Genomic DNA, 27,300 nt, shown 5'->3' with positions numbered 1-27,300 from the left:
ATAATGAGTCCCTATGCCAGGCTCCTCCACAGCTATAGTTGAGAACACCTTATATCGAATGCTGAGTGTACTATCCACTCACATCCTTGACACTATTCTCTGAACTCCTCCATACATATGGAGGTTCTAAAAAATACTACTTAATTCTAAATGAGAAGAGCCAACTCAAAAAATCACGAGTTAGACAGTTTTTATAGTATAGCATTTGAAAAGTTCTTAAATTTCAGTTGCAGGTAAAACAAATAATTCAAAATGTTACATTATAGTAGATAATACTCATTGGGAGAAATCAAACACAGCTAACTAAGATTTCGTCAATATAATTTTGCTAAGGTACATAATCGGTTACATCACTGAGACCTGCAAAATAACAAGACTTTATGAACGTTTCTAATTTCCCTTGAGAGGACAGCAGCTCCACAAGGAGAACAACAGAACCAAAATATCTGGGCCCAGGCGTCTTTTCTGAGACTGATACTCCAACCAAGGACAATTTGTGAAGATAACCTAGAATCTCTGCACAGATGTAGCTCATGGCAGCTCAGGATCCAAGTAGATTTCCCTAGTAAGGGGAACAGGGACTGTCTCTGGCATGAACTCTGTGGCTGGCTCTTTAATCCCCTCCCCCTGAGGGGAAACAGCCTTGCAGGCCACAAAGGAAGACAATGCAGTCAGTCCTGATAAGACCTGATAAACTAGGGTCAGATGGAAGGGGAGGAGGACCTCCCCTATCAGTGGACTTGGAGAGGGGAATAGGAGGAGATGAAGGAGGGGGTTATAGCTGGGATACAAAGTTATTAAACTGTAATTAATATAAAAATAAAAATTTAATTTAAAAAGCAACATTGAGCTAAGATCACATATAATCATGTGATATACAATTAAAATATGTCTAAAATAAACACAGTTTATATATATATCAGTTTATATTAGAGGCAGTCCCTCTTCCCATTAGTATGGAACCCACTTGGACACTAAACTGCCATGGGCTACATCTGTGCAGGGGTTCTAGGTTATCTCCATGCATGGTACTTGGTTGAAGTATCAATCTCTGGAAAGACCCTTGTGTTCAAATTTTCTGGTTCTGTTGCTCTCCTTGTGGAGTTCCTGTCCTTTCCAGATCTTACTATTTCCCACTTATTTCATAAGATTCCATGTACACTGCCCAACAGTTGGCCATAAGCCTCAGCATCTGCTTTGATAGTCTGCAGGGCAGAGGCTTTCAGAGGCCGTCTGTGGCAGGTTCCTAACTTGTTTCCTGTTTTCTTCTTCTTCTGATGTCCATCCTCTTTGCCTTTCGGGATGGGGATTGAGCATTTTAGTCAGAGTCCTCCCTCTTGATTAGTTTCTTTAGATGTACAGCTTTTAGTAGGTTTATCCTATATTATATGTCTATATGAGTGAGTATATACTGTGTGTGTCTTTCTGTTTCTGGGACAGCTCACTCAGGATGATCCTTTCCAGGGCCCATGATTTACCTGCAAATTTCATGATTTCCTTGTTTTTCATTACTGAGTAATATTTCATTGTGTAGATGTACCACAATTTCTGCATCCATTCTTCAGTTGAAGGGCATCTGGGTTGTTTCCAGCTTCTGGCTATTACAAATAAAGCTGCTATAAACATGGCTGAGCAAATGTCCTTATTGTGTACTTGAGCAAATTTTGGGTATATGCCTAGTAGTGGTATAGCTGGGTCTTGAGGAAGCACTATTCCTAATTGTCTGAGAAAATTCCAGATAGACTTCCAAAGTGGTTGTACCAGTTTACATTCCCACCAGCAATGGAGGAGGGTTCCCCTTTCTCCACAACCTCTCCAGCATGTGTTGTCCCTTATGTTTTTCATTTTGGCCATTCTGATGGGTGTAAGGTGATATCTCAGAGTCATTTTGATTAGCATTTCCCTGATGGCTAATGAAGTTGAGCATTTCTTTAAGTGTTTCTCTGCCATTCGATATTCCCCTATCGAGAATTCTCCGTTTAGCTCTTTTCCCCATCTTTTAATTGGATTACTTGGTTTGTTGCTTTTTAGCTTCTTTAGTTCTTTATATATACTGGATATTAGCCCTCTGCAGACCATTTTTAAAAGGTTGATAACTTATTTGAATTATTCCAAACATGCTGTGAATCAATAAATAAAGAGAAGAATGGGAAGCTTGTGATCACAAGCTTGTATGGTCCACTGTTGGTTCTCATGAAGATAGTACACAGACATGGGTGAGGATAATAGGAAGTACTGAGTGAAGCAGTATTCAGCTTTCCACTCATGAAAGATGGAAGCAGTGAAAACAATGCAGGAGTTTGGCATCACCACCATTGCTACTATAATTACAGTGATAGACAGCTGTTACTACTCTGCAATGTGCAGGGAACATCTTAACTTCTTTTATTATTTTTTACATTTTTATTTATTTTTTAATTATTATAATTTATTAACTTTGTATCCTAGCTGTAGTCCCCTTCTTCATCTTCTCCCAATCCCCCCCCCCCCCCCCCTTCTCCTCCCATGCCTCTCCCCAAAGCCACTGATAGGAGAGGTCCTCCTCCCTTCTATCTGACCCTGGCCTATCAGGTCTCATCAGAACTGTCTGCATTGTCTTCCTCAGTGGCTGCACTCCCCCTCAGGGGGAGATGATCAAAAAGCCAGCCACTGAGTTCATGTCAGAGACAGCCCCTGTTCCCCTTACCAGAGAACCCACTTGGATCTTGAGATGTCATGGGATACATCTGAGCAAGGATTCTAGGCTAACTCCATGCATGGCTCTTGGTTGGAGTTTCAGTCTTTGCAAAGACCCCTGGGCCCAGATATTTTGGTTCTGTTTGTCTTCTTGTGGAGCTTCTATACATATTCAACACTTTAAGAATTTCCTAATCACATAATTCTTTCGAGATAGGCATAATTCTTTCGAGATATTAGTCTTCCATTTAATATTTAACAGTTGAATAAAACTAAGAGACAAAAAAGTTAAGTATTTAATGAAACCACAGAGTTCTGGGTATGATCCAGATTGAGACAGGAACTTCATCAAAAGAGTCAAATACCTTCACCTGCACTGCTATATTTTAGGAAGGTAAAAATACTGTCTCTATAGATTCAAAATTCTGACTGAGGAAGTGAGACAATACTAGACTCTGGAATACCAGCACAGGCTTAGGCAGAACTGCAGTGCGGCTTCAGAAAATAGCACATTATGTCATATGCCACCTGTACAATAGCCTTCCCCTCGCTACACAATGGGAGCCATTCTCAATTTGTATCAAAAATGAACTTGTTCTTTAAAATGCCTAAAATGTAGGCACTTGGTTTATGAGAATAAATTAGTTTTGAGAAAAATTGAATAACAAAACCAGAAATCATGAATCTGAGAAGAGGAAACTTGTCAGAACAGGGGTGGGTAGGGAACTGATAGTAACAAGAGGGGACAAGAGAGGATGGGCGTGGGAGAGCATTCAGCAGACAGTGCACACAGGGGCAAAACTATCAGCGCACAACCTGAATAACTTGCACATAAATTGTTTGTGTCGACGTTTAGCACTCACTTTGAGGTTATACAATTCCCAAGCTTGTGGTTGTTCTTTCTGAACACACAGTAGAATCAGCAAACAGAGTCACTAATATGGACCAAAGGCAGGACCCAACTCTAACAAATCTAACTTAACAGCCTCTGGTGGGGCCAAGGCCACGTACAATGTTCAGGTTCTGCACAGTAAAACCAAAACACATTCTACACCTGACGCCATCTCTCACTAAAAACATATAAAATCTCATCTTCCTCCTGTCAATATGTACTTCTTCTTAAAAATGAAATTTAAAAAAAAAGTTGTCTTTTAATGAGGAAGTCTGGCAGTGTAAAAGACGTACAGAAAAACATGAGATAGAATGTCTGAAGTCTACATCACAGTATGCTGGGTATTTGGTAACACTGAATTGCAAATTTGGATAGCTGTTACTGGACCAGATAAAAATAATGAGGAAAATAAAAAAGAACAGATCAAAAAATTGGTTGAGCAAAGGATGCCAAAGGACTCCTCAGCAGGCTTTGAGCTAGTGGAAGTGAGGATGGTGTCAGAGTCACTCAGTCCATGACGTAGTTTGATGTCCTGTGTTCCAGAACAAACCAGGACCAGAGGCCCAAGTGCTTTGATTTGAAATTGGGGCTAAAAATTAACAAAATAGGAAGGAAAATATCAATATAAAGTTGTCTATACTGATGAGTGCCAAGAAATCAAAGTAGCCTTAAATGACCATTTTAAAGTTCCCATAACATTTAGACAAAAGTATCTACTAATGTTCAGAATTTTTCTTTTCCCCTTTCTTGTCTATCAAGCTAAGTAGAGCCTACTCACTAAAAAGGTTTCCTCTGAACATAAATCAGGTGTGTGTGAACTTTTCTACCATCTTGGAAATATCCAGAGCCATCTTTTGACATCTCAAAGTGGTAGTGGCCATGTCTCGTAGCCCCTGAGTCTAGATTTGGTTGAATTAATTATATGTTTTCTTACTTATTTACATTCTTTAGAATATTATATTATTAATTAAAGAGAGCACTTAAATTTCATATATTTTTAACTAACAACATAATTTAAAATTTTCATCCTCACTTATAAAATGGAAGAATTTTGAGCTGTGGTCAACTGTGATTTTATCATTGAGTAACAAGTTTCATGTCCTGGTGTTTATGATCTTGCTACCTGCCCACAGCACAGATGCATTAGACAGGGAAAGAAGCACCAGGCTTTAGTATAGAACACTAGACTTGAGTTCATTTGAGTTCTTAACCTCAAAGCACTGGGGTCATTCCCAGTTATTTATTCTGGGTTTCATTCCCTGCTTGGTAGATAAGCTAAGATCACCTCCTCTTACTCTCCTCCCCCATGGCATTTTCCCCTTGCAACCTTTTTTGTTGAATTGCTGAGCCTAAAGCAGCAAGCAGCATTCTCTGATTACATAATGTATCTCTATTTACCAATTTTTAAAAATCTTGTTAGTACACAAGAAACATAAGGTACTTTCACTATGCATGTGTCCAAGCCAAATATGTGTGTGTGCGGGTGTTCTCAAACAACAACAAAAAATGCCTAGCTCTTTATTGTAGAGAAAAAAAACTGAAAAAAATGAGCAAGGAAAGCTGGAAAGGTCCTCACTGCTCTGGACCTGGTACATCCATTACAACCCTTCATTGACATCTATGTTGTCTGATTCTTTGATGTTGTGTTTCTGCTTTAAAATGTCCTTATTACAAGTTTGCCCATCTCTTCTTTATGAATTGAGAATGGGCCTTCTGTTTCCGTGGAAGTCTGCCAATAGCCCAGAATATTTCTTATGTTTTTATTTTGTTTTGTTTTGTTTTAAAGGGCAGATCCCAGGCCCTGACCTGAATGCTTGCATGTGATGGGGGAGCAGGAAGAACTAAACAAGTGGTATCTGTGTCCCATACACAGATACCCATTTCCCTCCCGACCCTCTGCCAGGCAGCTCCTTGTTCTTCAATAGAACTAATGGTCTCTTGTAGTCTTTCGATTTTTTTGATTCTGTTGCTTACAGTCCACTGTGTCCTGCCCCTGCCTTCATCCCTTTTGAAAGTATTATAATCCTAACTAGATGTCTTAGATGCCACCAACCTGAGTTTTTTTTTTTAATTGCAAAACTCTGAGCTATCCCTCCTATAAGCATTTGTGACTCAGTTTATAGCATCAGATGGCTTGGCATGTGAGTAAACATTCCTGGGTTTATTTGTTCATTTATCTTAATGTTTGGGACTTCCACCAAGAATACTATCTGTATAACCCTGGGCAAATTATCCAACCCACTGTGCTTAGTTTTTGTTGTTGTTGTTGTGATTGTTGTTCATTTAATGAGAATCATAATAGTAACCTAATTCAGAAAAGGTACTTTGAAAATGTAATATGTTAGCCCAAATGTGAAGCTTATATAATTTTCTGGTATGTTGTAAGTATTATGTAAGTTATTATTAATAACTGTTAATAGTAAAGTTATTTCATCTATCGTATATATTATACGCATAGGTTTTACTAAAAGAAGCTTAATTTCTTAAAAATTTGGTCTGTTTCTTCTTCTACCAGTTTCTGATATTTAGTTAGCTTTGAATAAATGTTTCAATAAAACTAAAATTTATCATTTCAACATTATTGTATTTCTTTACTGACTAGACTTTGCTTCTACTGATATTGTTTCTAGTTTTGTTTTAGAAACAGTTTAACTCTTTGGGCATACACATATTCAGGCTTGAAACTCTCCTACTCATAAAAGACTTAGCTCTCAGCCTTTGGGCAATAAGTGGGGGCCTCCATTTAAAATCAGAAAATGTCTTCTCTAAAGTGAGTACCTGAAGAGACTTACAGCTGAAGGTGAGGCTCAGCAGACAGGATGATTTAAATCCATGTGTCTCTACACTACAAAGACTACTGCTTCCAGACTTAAATAGGTGCTGCCTCTGCCTTGGCACCCTTAAGACTAGCAGTGGTTTCTTTCATGCCATGCTTATAAAGACTAGGAATTATTTTTTCACCAGTGGTTTAAATCTGTGTAGTAAATCCCTGTGGCTTTATAATGCTAAGTTGTCCCTCAGCAACAGGCAAACTCATGATGCTTAGTGGCAGAATGAAGTGGTGTGGGCTTATTGTACAATAGTTAGTTAAAAAAATATAGAGAGTGACCATCTTAGCGTCTTGGCGATGAACTCCACAAAATAAAATTCATTTCGGTATTACAAGATTTAAAAAAAAAAAACACTCAGATATCTGGACTAAAGAAAATGATGTTTTTCTGCCAAAGCGAGCTTATTGCTTTTACTGATTCTCTTCGAATTTGATTTCACATGCAAGAATGGGGGAAATAAATTTCTTTAATAGCAATGCTTTTCCTTCTACCAGGAAAGGTTTCTGCTTTCCATTACCTTAAATACATTCAATTACAGAAAATTCACTTTTAGGGTGTTTGTGCTATCATCAGCTTATCTGCTACAGTCTGTGGCTCCTTTGGGAAGCATCAAGTATGTTTCTTGTGCAGAAATTACGTTCCTTGAACAAAAAAAAATCTTTTTAGTGTTTTGTGCTGCCAATGCGCTCACCAGACCGTGATAGGATTGTGACTGCCTTCTGGTAACTAATGTGAATGGAACCTGACAACTGAGACAGAGTGATTACGATGGGCTTAATAAGAAAATTATTCATTGGAGATATGTATAGGTATCTCCTGAGGGTTTTTTTTTTATTTTTCTTTTTCTTTCTAATGAAACACTTCACTGCTACCAAGGATGGTTTGAGCACTGAGACCAGAAACGTTATTTAGCCTCCCACCACGTCTTCAGTGAATAAAAATTTTACTTTTCCTTGCTGTCAGTGTCCCACGTTTCAAATACACTGGTCAATGGGAATCAACTCTCCTTATTCTGTATTTGGAAACTGAGATTATCTTACCCACATGAATACTGAGAGTAGATTTGCAGCAACATAAGCATTAGGGATTGTTCTGTCTAATTTGTCAAATAACACTTATTTGTTCGTAGTAATAGTATAAAATTAAACAGTCCTTTGTTTCATTTGTCAAATAACACTTACTATCTAACAACCAAAGAGTATAATTTTTGTAGGAAATTGCTAAGTGTCTAACTGGCATTTTACGTTTGCCTCTGGCTTGGATTCAGAAACCACTCATACCTCTTATTTAGATAAATGGAGTGTCCTTCCACAGTAGGGATGATGATGCAGCCTTTCGTTGCTCTGCTGTTTTGACCATTTGCTTCTTTGACCCTGACTCAAATTATTAAAGGCTTGGAAAAGCTGACAATGGGCTTTTGGAAATGGTCGACACAAACGTAAACCTGGCTCTCTGCCTTCACTAGCCTCAGTCTGCCAGCTTGAAATCATGTAAATATGTCTGCTGTCTACTCTCCACTTGGTGCTCCTTCATATTATATCATGTTTAAGCTTGATTTGATTAGAATATTCAAAACAAGTTAATGATTTATACCCTCATCATGGTGGTGCCTTGCATGCCCTCTACTGACCTTTATTAACTAGATTTAAAATTGAAGCTAAAACTGACGTCTAGACTTTGAAACGCTCAGTACTGAACTGTGTTACCGTCTGGTACATGCTCCTGTTCTTGCCGTGAACAGAAAACGGGAGTGACTGACATTATAGGTGTGGCGGTGCACAGGCTTCACCAGGGCCTCGTAGCGACTCCTCACTGCTCACATATAAACCCTGTAACCCAATGTCTTGTCTCTTCCCTTTGCATCCCTGTTGTGAAATGCCTTACAGGCAGCATGAGTCCTACTTCCCATCATTTTGTGCTAGCAAAAGTTGATTTTAGAACTAACCTAAGCAAATATTGGTAGCGTCAATGTTGTAAAATCAGAGTTTACTGTCTCATAGGATAATCTGAGGCTCCCTCAGCCAGCACATCATGCTGGCCTCCAGCTTTTTTAATGGCTTTACAAACGAAGCTGTACAGAATGGAAACTCAAGCAGATATGAGCACATAACCTACACACCATGCCCAGGTGCCCTACATAATGAACAGTTCCAGCATGAACTACAAAAATGTTTATGTGGTGAGTCCTTGCACCTAAATTTGATATAATTTTAAAAGATCTTGAACTAGGAAAACAGTGTCCAGTTTTAACATTTTATAATGTTGGACTCTTTGGTTTTAGTCATTATGTCCTAGTTTGAATATTCTAGGTTGAATATTCACCCTTGTAACTGAATATAAATGTTGACATAAACATGACTATATAGAACATGACAACATAAATTTAATTCTATAGCAGAACTCTCTTAAAATAATACAGGTAGCAGTGGCGGAATGTTTTGCATCTACCGTGCTTTATTCTGAGTGCTTCCTGTAAGTTATACTTTTCAGTAGCTCTGTGAGATGACCTACATTTGAGCTCTTTTGGCATCTAAAGACGACAGAGCTGTAGTAATCGGCTGAGCTGAAGTGAGTAATAACGAGAGGTAGAGATTTGAATGCGGATCTCTCCAATGGCTCTTCTTATCTCAGAGCTCATAGCCCATGGACAGTTATGTCCACCGTCGGAAGGTGCTGCTTGGCAAAGACAGGTTACCAATCATCAGCAGCTGTGCCGCAGACCGCTACAACCAAGCTGCAGCAAGCAAGTGCTCCTTCAGACCTCCTGTCACAATCCACAACTGACGAAATGTTGCCTGAGGTTAGGATCATGTGGCTTTCCTCGTTGCCATGTATCTATCTGGATCACTCAGCCTTGCCTTCGCTTCTCTTTACTAGAACACCAACATTCATTCTTCCTCCAGTTCATTTGTTGTCCCTTCATCCATTAGGTCAGTAAACATCCTTTAGTTTCTACAATTGGATTCAGGATGAGTGTCACACACCCTTCTCATCCTTCAAAACACAGTCCTATCTATGTTGTAAAGAATGATTTCACTACTGTCTTATACTGAAATCTGAAATTAAACACAACACATAATTATGATTTCTTGATAGATTTTGCACTGATTTTTTTTTCCCAAGCTAAATATTCAGCATCTTGGAATGTTACATTCCCTCTCCCTGTCTTCTTTGAAACTTGCATTTATTATACCATTGTACACAGGGAAAATCCGTAAGAAGTATTTGTTGCCTGGTTGTTCTATGTTGGTGATAATGATCATGCTTAAAAATGTTATTTGTAGATGGTATGCTGAGAACTTCCCGGGATGCAATTGCTACTTTACTTTTGGGTAAAGTTCTCTAAGCCAGAAACTCCTCCTTCTGTAAGATGTCACCGCTCAGTTCTGAGTATCATTCAGACATCAAGAAAGGTTAATTAAGAATGTCTCTCTTCTTAGTTTAGACCTTTGAGTTAACAGCTTTCTTGTATTGTCTGCCACTTTTCCTACTGCTTCCTTCCTAGCTTTCATCTCTAAAATGGAGACACAGCTCCGTGGTTTTCATCTTCAGTGTACTGTTCAAAGTTTGTTTCTACAAACTTCTGAACATGGAACTTTAATTTCATGGCCAGTTTATCATCTTTTATTTGGAAAGGAATGAGGCAGTAGTTAAACAAGTATATTTTATAGTCGTTGTTCAGTAGACTGGATCTAACTACTCTTCTGAAATCTTCAAAATGCAATTTTGACTCTCTATTTGCAATTCAGTTCTGTTAGTCTGCTTTCTCAGTTATGTCTTATTAATCAAATTAGTAGCTTATTTGTCCACTATAAAACTAGTCTCTGTTTCAGAGACTGGAGGACTATTTTATACTTGTGCATCCTCTCCAAATATATTTTCAAGTGTTCCTAGATTTAACACAAAGAATATTTAAGCTGAATGTGCTCTCTCTAGACCTCTAGCTTAGTTCTAGGTTACACTGAAAATGTGTTGTTAATCAGTGCTCTCAACTGAGAAGGCAGAGAAATTGCTGAAGGGGTGATCTTAAAAAGAGGGCTTTAGTCTGAGAACTGGCCACCAGAGACTGAGGGGATAGAAACTTCCATGATCATGTTTAACTCCCTTAAGCCTTTGGCATGAGAGTTCTTAAACATCCTGTCTACATCACATCCTATCTATACCATCGCTGTAATGAAACATTCTCTCTATGATGTTGTCAGCTTATATTTTGAAAACCAAATCATGAGTTTAGTTACCCTCTGATCTGTTGTCATACTGTTCCTGAAAGAAAACCTTGTAGATGATGTATTTCAGTCTTGCCCACAGTTAGTTTTATTTATATTTTTATATTAATTACAGTTTATTTACTTTGTATCCCAGCTGTAGCCCCCTCCCTTATTCCCTACCAATCCCATCCTCCCTCCCTCATCTCCTCCCATGCCCTTCTCCAAATCAACTGATAGGGGAGGTCCTCCTCCCCTTCCATCTGATCCTAGCTTATCAGGGCTGGCTGCAATGTCCTCCTTTGTGGCCTGGCTAGAATGTTATATGCTCAGGGGGAGGTGATCAAAGAGTCAGCCACTGAGTTCATGTCAGAGACAGTCCCTGTTCCCCTTACTAGGGAACCCACTTGGATCCTGAGCTGCCATGGGCTACAACTGAGCAGGGGTTCTAGGTTATCTCCATGAATGGTCCTCGGTTGGAGTTTCAGTCTTTGAAAAGACCCCTGGGCCCAGATTTTTGGTTCTGTTGCTCTCCTTGTAGAGCTCCTGTTCTCTCCGGGTCTTACTATCTCCCCCTTCTTTCATAAGACTCCCTGCATTCTACCCAAAGTTTGGTTGTGAATCTCAGCATCTGCTTTGATACACTGCTGGGTAGAGTCTTTCAGAGGCCCTCTGTGGTAGGCTCCTGTCCTGTTTCCTGTTTTGTCTGTCTTCCAGTGTCCATCCAATTTGTCTTTCTGAGTGAAGATTGATCATCTTACTCAGGGTCCTCCTTCTTCTTTAGGAATACAGATTTTAGTATGTTTATACTATATTATATGTCTAATATCCACTTATAGGTGAGTATATACCATGTGTGTCTTTCTGTTTCTGGGATACTTCACTCAGGATAATCTTTTCTAGATCTCACCATTTGCCTGCAAATTTTATGATTTCCTTGTTTTTAATTGCTGAGTAGTATTCCATTATGTAAATGTACCACAACGTCTGTATCCATTCCTCAGTTGAGGGACATCTGAGTTGTTTCCAGGTTCTGGCTATTATGAATAAGGCTGCTATGAACATGGCTAAGCAAATGTCCTTGTTATATACTTGAGCATCTTTTGGATATATGCCTAGGAGTGATATAGCAGAATCTTGAGGAAGCGCTATTCCTAATTATCTGAGAAAGCACCAGATTGATTTCCAAAGTGGTTGTACAAGTTTACATTCCCACCAACAATGGAGGAGGGTTTCCCTTTCTCCATATCCTCCCCAGCATGTATTGTCACTTGAGTTTTTGATCTTAGCCATTCTGATGGGTGTAAGGTGAAATCTCAGTATCGTTTTGATTTGCATTTCCCTGATGACTAAGGACATTGAGCATTTCTTTAAGTGTTTCTCTGCTATTCGATATTCCTCTACAGAGAATTCTCTGTTTAGTTCTATATCACATTTTTAGTTGGATTACTTAATTTGTTGCTTATTAACTTCTTTAGTTCTTTATATATTCTGGATATTAGCCCTTTGTCAGATATAGGGTTGGTGAAGATCCTTTCCCAGTCTGTAAGCTGTAGTTTTGTTCTGATGGCAACATCCTTTGCTTTACAGAAGCTTTTCAGTTTCATGAGGTCCCATTTATTGATTGTTGATCTTAGAGCCTGACACTTAGCTTTTTAAGATTCTTCAGGCTGATGAATACACATGATTCTATTATGCTTCTCTTCACCAAGGTCACCAGTAACTGTCCCTGGAAGCCAGATAAACTCATTTCACAGCTTTTCCTTTGAACGTTGGTGAAGCATTTAACTGGGTGATGCACATGAAGCCCTATCTCCTGTTTTGTTTTGTTTGTTTGTTTGTTTTGGGTTTTTTTCTGTTGTATGTCTCTCCAGATGTTTCCTTTGGTTTGTTTTTCCATCCTCTAGACATCTATAATGTCTAGAATCTAACTCCACGAGGTTTGGAGAGTTTCTGGATGACCCATCTAATGGGAGAGTGGGGTATTGAAATCAGCCACCCTCACTGTTTGGGGGCCAATTTAATTTTCTATTTTAATTATCTATTTTATCTGTAATTATGGTTTATTAAAATAAAGTATAGCTTGATCTTGGGGTAGTACTATTTTCCTGAGAAAGTGGCAGATTGATTTCCAAAGTGGTTGTTCAAGGTTACCTTCCCACCAGCAATGGAGAAAGGCTCCCCATTCTCCACATCCTCTCCAGCATGTATCATCCCTTCAGTTTTTTATCTGAGCCATTTTGATGGGTGTGAGGGAAGATGCTTAATCCTTATTCAGAAGGGCAAACTGATAGACATTGGAAGTAGGAGAAGACAAGGAGCAGGACAAGAGCCTTCCACAGAGGACATCTGAATGACTCTACCCACCATGGTATTGAAGGAAATACTGACCTTCACAGCCAAACTTTGGGCAGAGTGCCAGAATCCTTATGGAAGAAGAGGGAGATAGAAAGACAAGATGGGGACAGGCACTTCACAAGGAGATCAACAGAGCCAAAATACCTGGGCCCATGGGGGGCCTACAAAGACAGATACTCCAACTAAGGACCATGCATGGACAGGAACTAGAACCCCTATTCAATGGGAGCCATTGGCTGCTCAGTTTTCAAGTGGGTTCCCTAGTAAGGGGTATAGGGACTGTCTCTGACATGAACTCAATTGCAGGCTCTTTGATCATCCCCTACATGGAGGGTTTAGCTTTGCCAAGCCATAGAGAAAAATGATGCAGCCAACCTTGATGAGACCTCATAAGCTAGGGTCAGAAAGAAGGGGAAATGTCCTCCCCTATCAAGGAATTAGGGATAGGGCATACAGGGAGAAGAGGGAGGGTGGGTGGGGCTGGGAGGAGAGAAGGAAGGTGGCTGCAGTGGTGATACAAAGTAAATAAATTTTAACAAGTAAATATATAAATAAAATTTAAAAGGAAAAAATAAAAATAAAGTAGTGTATCTTCTTTTGCTCTGTCTTCCAACAACCATATGATAATTTTGACTTTACTTTTTAACTTTCCTCCTTTGATAACAGTATATGTACTTTGTAGAAACCTGACTAAATATTTAACAAATTAATAAATAAAGTCAGACTTAGGAGAAGAAACCATGCTTCCTTAAAAGCATTTATAAGAAGAAAAGTCTAATTCATGGATATTACCTAGAACCCCTGCACAGATGTAGCTCATAGCAACTCAGTATCCAAGTGGGTTCCCTAGTAAGCGGAACGGGACTGTCTCTGACATAAACTCAGTGGCTGGCTCTTCAATCACCTCCCCCTGAAGGGAGAGCAACCTTGCCAGGCCCAAAGGAGTACAATGCCACCAGTCCTGATCAGACCTGATAAGCTAGGGTCAGATGGAGGGGAGGAGGACCTCTGCTATCAGTAGACTTAAAGGGGGGAATGGGAGGACATGAGGGAGTGAGGGTAGGATGGGGAGGGAATGACGGAGAGGGGCTACAGCTGGGATACAAAGTGAATAAACTGTAATTAATACATAAAAAATAAAAATTTAATTAAAAAGAAAAGTCTATGAAGTTCACACATTTCTCATTAAACACTCACCGCATGGTAGAGATATGTTTGATTACATTGTTATAATTTGACGTTCTTCACGAAATGACAGGCATAGGTAGTACTACTCACATTTCACAGGGTGGAAAATTGAGGTGTAGAGTTAAAGTATTTTGCCTGACATCACATAGATGGTGAATTACCCAGCTGTGATTTGTCTTCAGTTGATCTGCAGCCCATACTCTGTTCACTAGAACACACTGCCAAGCATCAAAGAGTCTAGATGCCAGAGCAGCACAGGACTCATCCTTGATGTCGTCATTGATTTCACATTAGTTGTTGTTTTAATGTGTCATCAAACCAAGCATGGTTTTTAAATACGATTGCAAGGACCTTGATGGAAACACATTCGCTTTTCTAGTATAAATATTTCTAAATAATCTCATTGCAGAAAAGACAGTTACTCTGTATAACACTAATTATATGAAATACTAATTGTACATAAAGTGGGCCATGGATAAAATTTGAAAGGTTCTTTGGGATGTTGGGGTTTGGAGCTGTTTACAAATACTATGTGGCTTAAATCATGACACAATACTTACTCCAATGGCTTTCAATATTTAATACTCATATCTAGACACTTTCCCAGCAGCTCTTAATGTATAGTACTTTTTCCTAATTCTTAAGATCTTTGAAAATGGTTTCTGATGTCCAAAGGGCATAAAATATTCCCTTATACAAGTTTGAAAGTATTATAAAGTTCTAAAATATATCCTTAACCTACATTATGAAGTGTTTAGCTTATTCTAATTGGAAATCAAAGATATCTATATTAAACAGTGATTTTACTACTAAATACTTGAAAATATTATTCAACACATCAATGTTAGCATTTCATATAATATACTTAGAAGAAAGGACTGAGGTCTAAAATGAATTATCACATTCAATAAAGAACCGAGTACTTTTTCTTTTCTATTAAAATTCCCTTGAAAACTAGAGGTTATGATAATTTTGTGAAGAATATTCATTAAAAAAATGAATCAGTTACATTGGGTTATCATTGGCCAATGTAGATGGTAAAGAAAATTGATGAGGTCAGTGTACAGGACAAATAACTCAGCATACCATGGCTGAGTGTACCAAGGGGATACTGCTAGATTAGAACAAATGACCTCATCATTTCCATCAATTCTGTTAAGAGCAAAATGTACCTCTGAATGAGCCATTTAAGGTGTGTGCTTAACACTTGTGATCCCTGGTTAATACAGTCACACTCCACACTCCATTCTTTTCTCTATGCAATTTTGACAAATACAGTTGCTCTTCCTTGGCTTTCTCTAAAAGGAGCGGTAATTATAGGAGCTCTGTCTCCTCAGAAAGTTTAAATAAAACTAGCTCTTCCAGAGATAATAGGACTTTGTCCTCCCTCAGTAATTCTGGCTTCTAAATATAGTAGAAGCTGGGGTGAGTTTCCGTGGCAGAGTGAATGCTTAGCATGTGGGATGCCCTTGGTTCAAGCTCCCCTGTGGCTAAATAAACAAGTTAGTAAGTAAACACTAAACTGACTTCAAAATGACAAATAAATAGAAATAAGTGAACTTACTTTTTTCCTTATAAAGACATGAAATAAATGTCTTTATAATTTTAGTTCTTTCATTGTGTAATAGACCTGATATAATTAATGTTTTAAATAACAGAAGAAACACTTCTAAGAGAACCAGTTGTATGACATTCGATGCCTATCTTTACCACACCCAGACTTGTGATGATTACTCTCTTCAAGTGTTAAAACAGTTGTTAGGCTTCTTTCTGAAACCAACTTATTATTCAAGACTTATTTTCCCACTTGTGCTTTTAAAACTATATATCATTAAGCCCATGTAGATGGTAATAACAAACATTGGTAATAAAAAAAAAGATTAAGTATTTAATAAAACTTTAACATCATGTCTTTCCCTCTGGGTAAGATTAACAGACATTATTAAAAATTACCTTCCTTCCTTCCTTTCAGTGCCAAAACATTAGCAGAAATAATGAGCAAGGAAATGGCTATGAAGAGGATGTTTTCTTGTTTTCTACATATTCACCCCGTAAGTCTTTCTCTATTCCATGAATACATATAGGTTTCTAATATAATATATGAAACTCAAAAATAAGACTGAAGAGAATGTGGGAAGATATTTTATCAATCAAAAGATTTTTAAATGATACTGCAGTAAAAATATTTTACCTATGTTGCTAACTTATACACCTTTTACAAGATCAAGATTTAACAATCACATGTTTTCCTACCCTGAAAACATACAGAAATCACTTTGATATTCATCTCTGAGTATTTGAAAACTGTGTTTCCAAATCTGTTTTCCAAAACTTAATCTCGTTCTCTGTGGAGCTAAGTCCTCTCAGCTGTGAGGTGAAAATCTGAGGCAAGGATCATTCATAAGGTCCTCCATGCTGTAGCACATTTAATTCTATGTCTAAAATTTGAAGAATTCAGTGTTCCTACATGTTGAGGCTAGGTCTCCTTAGCATGCGATGGCTTGCTCATCATCTTCACCAGCATTTATGATAGGCATCTCACCCATCATTTCTGAAAACCCTGAACTCTGCTATACCCCAATATCTCCACCTGCTGAATTGCCTCCTCAGCCAACAAAAAGGCCTTTTCTTTTCCTTCCAAGTTAGTTCAAAATTCTTGAAATCACTCTTGACTTCTGTTTTTTTTTGTTTTTGTTTTTGTTTTTTGTCTCCCACTCTAAGTCCACTCCACCATAATACTATTGCCTATACCTTCAAAATGTTGCCAGAATTCACCCAGTCGTCATTGTTCATTGCTATTTTTCCTAGAGAGAGAGTGGCTATGACTACCCGCCTCAGGATATGTGCAGTTTCTGCTTCCTCTACATGCTCTTCCTCTCTGGGTCATCCTAATTTCCTTCCTTGCTTCATCCCGTCTTACCATTTTTTAAAATTTTCCCTTGGCTTGTGCCTTTCTCCATTGTGCTCAGCATCATCCAGCATTATATTTCACTTGTGGTTCATCATTTATAGCCTGTCCCCTTTATTTTAAATACCTGTTGTGGAAAATAAGGATTGTTTTGTTCACGTCCATATAGGCTATAGCACTATATGATGAATGCTCAGTTAGACACTACTGACCACAAACTTTTCAAATGACAAGCTGATATGCAAGTCAGATAAAGCTCACCGAGTAGACTTTGATAAAATCCATTGAACAGTATCACAATACACATATTAAATTACTGATAAGGGTTGTGGGTTATATATTTTATCACCTTACTAATGAAAGGTTATGATAAAGTTCACTAATAATACTGACCACACATCTATCATAACATTCCATCCTCTGAAGAATTGCCAATAACAAGAGAACATTATTGAAACTTTCTGTAAAGAAAAATCTCATCTTTATAGCTGAATCACAGAGCTCTCTCATCTCTGTAACTGTAACTGGACCCAGCCCCCAGTTTTCACGGACTCAGGCAAGGTCAAGCTCCCACCGGCATCTCAATAATGATGGGGCATCCTGAAACCCTCTGCCCACTAACTCTACCTTGCCAGGGCTGGACGCCGGGTGTGGATATACCTAACAAGCACATGGAACTTCTGCTCCTTGTTAGTTGTCAAATGCTGGTTCCAAGAAGTGCTCATGGGCAATTTCCTGTAATTTGGCTGTAATTCTGGGCTTAGACAAAAGAGTCAAGCATCTTTAGGTACTTGTGGCCAAGCAATAGGTCCCTTCTAGTCATTACAACCTTTCCATCAGAATTCCTAGGGAATTCTGTTAGAAATAGAAAAACGAATGAGACCTTTGATGAAAAGTCTCAGTACACACACACACACGTCTGCCTGCTCTTCCCATACTAGTAAAAAGGAGCTATGTAGTGGGCAGCTTTTTAATACATAGCAGATCACAAACTCTTATTAACTGCTACAGATAACGTGTGTAAGTGAAATTGTTCAATCTTCACCATAAATAGCCATACAATCTCCAGCATTTCATCATGAACTCAGGAAGACACACAGGCAAAGCACAGAGAGTTCTGAGGAACCCAAACTGGCTTTGGACACAAAGGAGGAAGAGCCAAGTGCTGAGGCAAGACCCAGCCTGCCAGAGGTGGACAGTGAAAGCTCTGAGAACCAGTATGATGACTTGTATGTGTTCATTCCTGGAATTGAGGCAGGAGGCAACTCTCAAGAGTCCCTCCCATGCTGCAGACCTCCTCCGCCCCCACCACGACCATGGGCTGCTGCCTCCTCCCAACTAGAAAGACCTTACTTCACCTCACAAGGTAAGTGTACAGCTAAAAAATGCAAAGAAACAATACGGTTTTCAGATCCTACAAAACTAGCCAATATATGGCCATTGCTTGAAAAGGTGAAATTTGAAGGGGCTGGAGAGATGGCTCAGCAGCTAGGAGCACTTACTACTCTTGCAGAGGTCCCATGTTCTGTTGTTCTGTTCTTAGAACCTATATAATGTCTCACAACTGTCTGTGACTCTATTCCAAGGGATCTGTCTCCTTCTTCTGGCTTCTTTGGGCACTGCATACATGCAGGCAAATACTCATACACATGAAGTTTTTTAAAAAAAAAAACATGTTTTCAAATGAATTTTTGAAACAATAAGGCACTGTCTCTGGGAAGGCTCATGTTTATCAACATAAGTTGCACTAAGGTTCCACACTATGTTAGGAAACCAAACCTGGGAAATACTTCTCTAACCCATTCATCCTCATTCATTGCTCACCTTCAATAGACCAAGCTTTTGTGGACCCTTCAGAGAACAGTGCACTTGGCACATAAAAAAATCTGTGGGAGAAGATGACAGGTTAGCAGCAGGCTGGCCACAAAATCCCACTGTATTTTTTATATTTAAAATGTTTAAATAATAAAAACTATAAAATGGAAATATGATCTTATGTCAGGTTAAATGTCGGGTCTATAAGATATAATATCGTACCATAGTTTTCCTAAGTCTTCATATACAGTGTGTTGGTTAAGAAACTTAATACCACTGTTTCCTAAGTTTAACCAGATATCTATGACCAAAATCATAATGTTGGTAATATATCTCCTAAAAACTAGCACAGATAAAAGGCAACCTCACAAAACCTTGTTTTTTATTTAAAACTAATATTGCCAAATTAATTTGCTTAATAATAAAAATTTTACAAATGAGTTTCATTATAATATTCATTATACGAAAATATAATGTATTTTCATCATATTAATTCTCCCATACTTTCTTGTCCCCTTCTCCCTGGTCCCCTTCCTCTTGCCAATTGCTTTCTTTTCTACTTTTATATCTTTTTTTTTCAACTCATCTTTTCATCATAGCACTGAAAAGCAAGCAGAAAAGAAAACAGCGCTATTTGTTAACGTATTTTTATAAATGTTCTTTTTCATTTTACTTTGTGTATATGAATGTTTGGTCGGCCTGAGCAAATGTGTGCGTACTACACGCCATGTCTGTCGGACCTCACAGGACTGAGGTTGCTAGTGGTGGTAAACCACTACATGGCTGCTTCTAATCAAACTCAGATTTGCTCTTGGCCACTGAGTCCATTGGCTAAGATCTGTCCTTGAAAATAGGCATCCGACCTGCCGATGTACCCATTGGATAAACTACTGATACACACCACCATTGAGCATCTTTTTACTGTCACAGCAACCGAGAAACTGAACTACCACTGTGACTCATCTACCACTCAGACACCAGGCCAAAGAGCCTATAACTAGAATGTGCCAAGGGCTTGCTCTCCGGGTTCTTGTCTTTCCTATCTACTGAGCCCTATTGTTTTAGCAGGGGAAGCAATTCGCTCCTAGGAGGGATTCACTTAATGTCTATTAGTATACAACTTGGAGTAAGAAAACTTGGGCCTCACTCCTTAACGCGAAGTATAACCTGACAGCTTGGAAGAATAAAAAGTAAAATGTATGATTTCTCGTGTTGAGTCCAACTTTAGAACAAGTTAGAGAGAGTGGTGGGTGGGGAACAAAGAGAGTTAACAGCTCAGGAAATGGGTTCATGAAAGTGAGAGTTGACGCATTTTGCTAAAAATGAAGTGCTGTAAAAGTCTTTCCCACACACTTAATCAGGATCTACCCAGAGGCTGTCAGGCAAACAGAAGTCATGGAGTCAAGATCTCAAAGCCATATTATTCATGTCGAAAGAGGAGAGGCATGGGGATTTTAAGCTGGTGCCAGGCACACAGGCCATTAACACTTTTTAGGTGAAACTAACCAGAGGAAGAAAGTTTAAAATGCTTTGGGAGGGTGTCACAGTGGCTCCTCCCAGGACTTCCAAAAGCAATTCCTGAATATTCTTGTAAGAAAACCCTCTTATGTGGTTCTATTAGTTGTATTTTCTCTGGTTGTCTGAGATTTTCCACAAAAATCTCACTTACAATAATTGTTATCAGATTCATGCTATCCAAATGAAGGCAAGCTGATAATAAAAGATTAAACAATAATATTCATAGTGAAAGGCCTTCAATAGTAGTTCTTTTTAGTTGTTTTAACGTATTAACTGGAGTGTTTCATATGCTTATCTGCTTAGCAGCTGCTACTGAAATATCTTAGCATTTTCTTACAAAGTAGGTACGTATTTTACTGAGTATGGACCCCTAAGAGATCTGAATGTGCCTTCTGCTCACACAGCAATCCTTAAGCCAGTGATTGTGCCCACTGTCTGTTATGTTGAGACCTCCATTTTGGTGTCACGTTTCTGGATGAGGTTCATATTCATCTGTGACAACCAAGAGTTGAGCTTTTTAAAGTCACAGCAGGGAAACACTTGCTAGGACAGACAATGGTGGTACATCTGACTATTCCCTCAAATCATTTTCAGAGAGATTAGATTTTAGGTGAAATATCCAGTACAAGCAGTTGGAAAGGGAAAATGTCTTACTAAAAAAAGTCTATGAGTTTTATGCTTTAAAAACCCTTTTTCAATGGATTTGGAGTTTGATATATACATTTATGACTAAATTTCCAGATAATAAATACATACCAAAAATAATGTTTGAGAAATAATATTTTTAAAACAGATATTAAAGTATTTTCTTTGCAGAACTAGCAATTCCAGGCTGTATAAGTGAAGCACACAACTGGCTTTTAAAAATTTTTTTATCATAATATAAAAACATTTTACTAGAGATGGGGCCTTTTTCATATTGTTTTCAATGGCATCTGAGGAAGCTGATTTGAGATGATATAGGAAATTAAAGTCAGCAAGAATATTGCACGAACTATAAGAATAAACCCAAACTAAATGTTTTCCTTAGCAGGGAAAATGGCGGAAGACCAAATGGAAAGAAGTCAGAACTGGAATAACCTCAATGTGAGAGAAGAGACGAGAGAGGAACCCAGCAAAGAAGAAAAGAAAGAAGAGGACATTCCAAAAGAGGAGGAGGAAGAGCAAGAAAACCCATACACGTTTGCTGGGATTGATGACAATGAGTACGATCTGATCCTGGCCAGTAAGAGTGTAAAGAAGAGAACAGGAAATCGCTCTTTCATTATAAACAGACCTCCTGCCCCGACACCCCGGCCCACTCATGTCCCTTTCAAAGAAGAAACAACACCTTACATAGCTCAAGGTAAAATTTTGTTGTTTATGAACTTTTTTTCTCAATATTCAAATTTTGTGTGCATGGATGTTTTGCCTGTATGTATGTCTGTGTAATACATGTATTCCTGGAGGCCAGAAGAGGTCATTATGTTCTGAAAATAGAAATACGGAGCCTTGTAATCTGCTGTGTGGGTGCAGAAATTGAACCTGGGTCCTCTGAAAAAGCTGCCAGTAATTTTAGCCACGCAGCCGTGTCCCCAACTCCTACTTGTTGATGTTTTTTTGTCCCTTGGTTTGTGGGAGGCATGAGGTTGGGAGTTGGGGTATAAATTGAGGTGACTAGTGATTTAGAACTCCGCAGGCTGTAGCATCTTTTCAGGTTGCAGGTAAGTTACATTGGGCCAATTTTTAATATTTTTATTAATTTTTTGATAATTTCATACATGTCTACAAAATCATATTCATCCTATCCCTTCAGGTCCACCTTCCCCCTCCCAACTTTGTGTCTTTCTTTTTTTAATAATTTTCCTAGACCAGTTTTTGCTGCCTACATACCCAGAGTGGATCCATCAAGGCTTACCTATCTTAAAGAAAGCAGACTCTCCCACTCCTATAAGGCATTAACTGTCAGTGGCCCCTCATTTAGTTGTGGGCTTTTCTGAGCCCTTCCTTCCTCCCTCCATGATAGAATTTTGACTAATTGATATCATGCAGTTCTTACACAGATAGCCAAGACTGCTATGAGATGATGCGTGCCCCAGTCTTGTCCTCTCCGGAAAGCACTGTTTTGCTCTGGTTTTCTTGCTCTTATAATCTTTCTGTTCCTTCTCCCCAATGGTCCCTGAGCCTTGGAGATGCGGAGGTGATACAGATGTCCCAATTGAGGCTGAGCACCCCACAGTCATTTTGTCTCTGCAATGTGACCAGTTGTGAGTTTCTGTGTTAACTATATCATCCATTGTACCAATGAACTTCTCTGATGAGGTCTGAGAGCGGTATTAATTTGTGAGTAGAAGGACATGAACTTATAGGGTAGTTTGATACTGTATCCATTTGGCAAAATAGTAATATGTTCACTCCTGGGGCCTGTACTCTCTCCAGCCATGTGTTCTTGGACAGATCTGTAATACACAGTAAACATCTACGCTTGGGGAATGGGCCTTAAGTACCAGCAGTTGTTACCACGATAATATCTGTACCACTATGCTATTCATGGCCAGAGCCTGCCACAACCATCCTTGTTGTACGTGATAGCTTTCATAACCGGATAAGATTCATTCTACCATCTTTACTATAAAACCTAGGGAGCAGATATCCAGCTTCTTAGTGCAGATTAGATTCTCCATGCCCTTCGATATGAGTGTGAGGTGTCTTCAACAATAATAGGGCCTTAACTGTTATGGTAATCTATGATGGCCAACTAAGAGCATTGGTTTAAAAAAAAAAAAAAAAAAAAAAAAAAAAAAAAAAACATCATTGTTTGTGGGGATCTCTGTCATATCCCTGACCAGTAACTCAAGGCATGGTATCTCATAATCTGGCAATGGGATTTTTATTTACAAACTACCACTCTTGGGAGACTATAATCTACTGCTTAGGGTAACTCTAGTTAAACCCTTCTATTACATATGTTTTCATATGGCTTTTCAAACATTCTTTGTATTAGTTTTTCCCTACTATCTCTCTACCCACTTAAATCTTCCCATTATTCCCACTATTTTTTCCAGTTTAGGAAAATAATGAATAAAGGAGTTGTGGAGAGGATGTAAACACATTATTCATATAATAAACTCTCAAAAGAAATGAAAATTTAAAATAAAAAATGAATAGAGAAAAATTAAATTTTTGATCATGCTTTCTAAGTCTTCATTAATAAGGATAATATAATTTGATAATTCTTACTTAATTCTATAAAAGTCAATTAGAGGCAGTCTTCCTCCCCTTCCATCTGACCCTAGCCTATCAGGTTTCAGCAGAACTGGCTGCATTGTCTTCCATTGTGGCTTGGTAAGGCTGTTCCCCCCTCTCAGGGAGAAGTCATCAGAGAGTCAGCCACTGAGTTCATGTCAGAGACTGTCCCTGTTCCCCTTACTAGGGAACCTACTTGGATACTGTGCTCCATGGGCTACATCTGAGCAGGGGTTCTAGGTTATCTCCATGAATGGTCATTGGGTGGAGTATCAGTCTCAGAAAAGACCCCTGTGCCCATATTTTTTTGGATCTGTGGACTAGGGGAAGGGCATGGAAAGAGAAGAGGAAGAGGGCAGGATTGGGAAGGAATGAATGGGGAAGGGGACAGCTAGGATATAAAGTGAATAAATTGTAATTAATAAAAAAAAATTGGGCTGGAGAGATAGCTCAGAGGTTAAGAGCACTGACTGCTCTTCTGAAAGGTCATGAGTTTGATTCCCAGCAACCACATGGTGGCTCACAATCATCTATATCTGATGCCCTCTTCTGGCCTGACCGTGTACATGCAGGCAGAACAATGTATACATAATAAATAAATCTTTAAAAAAATAATAAACAAATAAATAAAATCAATTAGACTGAGAGGAACGGAGTAGGAAATTCAGATTGTGAATTCAGAATAAGTAATTGGTGGCTGGAGAGATAGCTTCATATGCAAGCATGAGGACATGCTCAAAGCCCCAGTGGGAAGTCAGACATGGATGTGCATGCCTACATGCCCAGCATTAGAAGACTTCCGCCACATCTTTCTGAGTCCTCCCACTCAAGCAGATCTACTAAAGGGAATGCCCATCATTTCCCAGAAAGGCATCCATCCCAGCATCCATTCATTAGGAGAACATCAGTTTGCACCATTCTTGATTCTCTCCAGAACACAGAGTGGCAGCAGGGTGATAGCACACCGGTACTGTAAGGCAGCCAAAGAGGAAGCTGTAAAGTACAAAATGGAGGAGGGAAACAGGGTAAGGAACCCAAGTATACCATTTCAGAGACTGAACAAAGAAAAAGCAGAGGGATAGGGAAAGCCATGGTAATGTTGCAGAAATAGCTTTGCTCCAGATCTCAGCAAGGAATGACTCTGAAGCCCTAATTCTAATATAGAAAAAGGTTCTATATATTTCTTGGGTTCTATCAAAGTCAGACATTATGGAAGCTAGATAAGTTCAGAGTCTGGCAGAAAGGAGCGTCTGTGGCCTACTGAAATACGTGGGCTTGGTCTGCCACTCAAGATATCAGTAGAGGCAACTTCTGTGATCTCTCACTCACATGGAATCTCTGTGTGGTTTACATTGCCACTCTCACTTCAGAGCTAAGGGAACTGATCCGAAAAGGGCTTCAGTGTTCTGCCCGATGACGAAGCTAGAAAGCAGCACCAGCAGCACTGAACCCCTGCCTTCTGCTCCCCACACCTGTGAACCCTCAACCGTGGGTTCCTTCCACCAATACATTTGTTTTACTTTCATGCATTCACATTTATTTCCCCACACACACACACTAACCCACACAATCCACAAAGGAAGAGATCGGCCACCTCGGATTTCTTTTCCATCATTAAATCCTTGTTCAGTGTTGGCATCGGAAACTGAGAAAATTTGATAAATATTAGCTGATGAACAAATGAAGAAACAGGATCTACATCCATGTGGCTACAGTAGAAGACTTCACTAAGACTATGGAAGATATTGTAAAGACTGCAGCAGCCTACTAATTTATTTTCCCTGCCCTAAAACACTCAGTGTTTGTAGCATACTAATTTGTGGGGAGAGCTCTTCCAAAGCTCCAAGATATCCACATATACCTCTTTTTTAAAAAAATTTGTGCTGTACATATCATATCATAGCACTCCACCATTCTCTAACCCCAGAAATGTAACTTAACAATCCAAAACTGAACACACATCCATCCATTTTATCAGCAGACATGTTTCTGATTCTGATTGTTCTTGTGTGAAACACACCCTAAGGTAAAGAACTACAATGGGAATAGTTCATTTTTTAAACATTTTTTATATAATCTCCCTGATCTCAGATCTCATTGTTCTTAACCCTTTCTTCTCCTTGTTATATTGTATAGAACCAGGCATATTAGGCAACAAAAAAATATTATGGAATACCATGGATTTATATCTTTCTGTGACAGAATTATTGATTTAAAACAAATCAAGGAGAGAAAAGGGTAACCAGTGTGGCATAGATAGACTAGAAGTGAACTCCATCTCTAGATCATGCAAAGATGTAAATTCTTATTAGGGAAAGTTTTTAGCATCAAGGAATCATTTTTTATTTTCCCCTCATACAATTAATGGAATAAGGATAGGATGGAGTCCATGTGGCTGATTTGGGGCAGAACACAATCTCCTTTCAATTTGCAGTTGCTCCTGAGGTATCCTTGGCATTTTGCAGTGCAACAAAGTTGTATATGACCTTCTTGAGGGCATCTCAGCTACCAAGACCCTAAAATGTCAAGTACAACTCAGTTGCTCTCAGAAAATTTCCACTTGCATTTCACTTGTACTTGAAACTGATCACATACAATGAATTGAGAAGGGGGAGCTCTTGTAGAAACTCTTGGGGAATTTAATCTCTACCATTGTGAATATGGCAGAGTAGAATTTCTTCATTAGTAAAGAAATATATTCAAGTGGATTAAAGTAGGTCTTAGAGCCAGAGTCTTGTAGCCCACTCTCTGCCAAGGTGACCTTGTCTAAGACATTTAGTTTCAGGACACTATATGCATGTCACAGGTGCTCTCAGAACAGAGTGACATAGTCATCCTACTGTTAGAAAGGCTAGGGTCCCTGCCTTTCTAGTGAAGTTCTTCATCCTTCTGTGAAAGGGTGCTGGTCCAGCTCCACAAAGGAGCTTGCACTTTGACCGAGCATGTACTGTTCATTGAACAGAAGAATACTGTTGTGTAACCTGGGTTTAATGAATTGTTCTCCTTGTCCTCAGAGCAGAACACCATGGTCTTCTGGCTCATTCACAGAGACAGCGAATGAAACCAAGGAGGACTTTGCAGGCCATCTGTTAGAAAACTAATATAAGGACAAATCTTTTATTGCTCTCATCTTTCAATGATTCAATTCCTTGCTCATATAAAGTGGGAAGGAGGCAATATTCAAATCTGTGTGAACTGACATGACAGATTTTCATATGTGAACAAAATGAAAGTATCATCCAGCAATTAAACAATTTAATTGCACCACTTTTTTTGTGGTTTTGCCCTTAATATGTTATATTGAATGTGTCTGTGGTAAAAATGTTTAATTTACATATGGTAGTAATACTCAATGATTCCCAGATGTCACTTAGTAATATCTAGAGAAATTTTTAAATTTTCACAAATAGGCTAGTACTAGTGGTACCTGGGAGGTAGAGCTCAGAGGTACCTGTTGAACATTTTACAATTTAAAGCTCAGCTTTCTACAATTCCAGTGTAAAATCTTACATAGTATAAAATGTCAATAGTATCAATGATGACAATCTCTGGGTCACATTGTTACCATTTTAAGCAAGAGTAAATATCTGACATCTTTAATGTTCATAGAACAATTGCCCACACAGACACATCTTCTACACACACACACACACACACACACACACACACACACACACACACACA

At 38.8% G+C, this 27,300-nt stretch overlaps 1 protein-coding gene across 1 annotated transcript in view; it reads left to right on the top strand.

Moving 5' to 3' along the window:
• Positions 1 to 27,300, top strand: part of Bank1 (B cell scaffold protein with ankyrin repeats 1) — a 266,039-nt gene that overhangs the window by 195,923 nt on the left and 42,816 nt on the right. The window contains exons 9-11 of the mRNA XM_055628076.1: positions 16,123 to 16,201; positions 18,113 to 18,424; positions 21,425 to 21,736. Coding sequence (XP_055484051.1) covers positions 16,123 to 16,201; positions 18,113 to 18,424; positions 21,425 to 21,736 — 703 coding nt within the window. The remainder of the gene's footprint in view (positions 1 to 16,122; positions 16,202 to 18,112; positions 18,425 to 21,424; positions 21,737 to 27,300) is intronic.

Source organism: Psammomys obesus, unplaced genomic scaffold (genome assembly GCF_907164565.1).
Source record: "Psammomys obesus unplaced genomic scaffold, mPsaObe1.curated_primary_1811, whole genome shotgun sequence".
NCBI lineage: Eukaryota > Metazoa > Chordata > Mammalia > Rodentia > Muridae > Psammomys > Psammomys obesus.
Note: the sequence above shows the minus strand (reverse complement) of the source record. Positions and strands in the feature narration are given on the sequence as shown.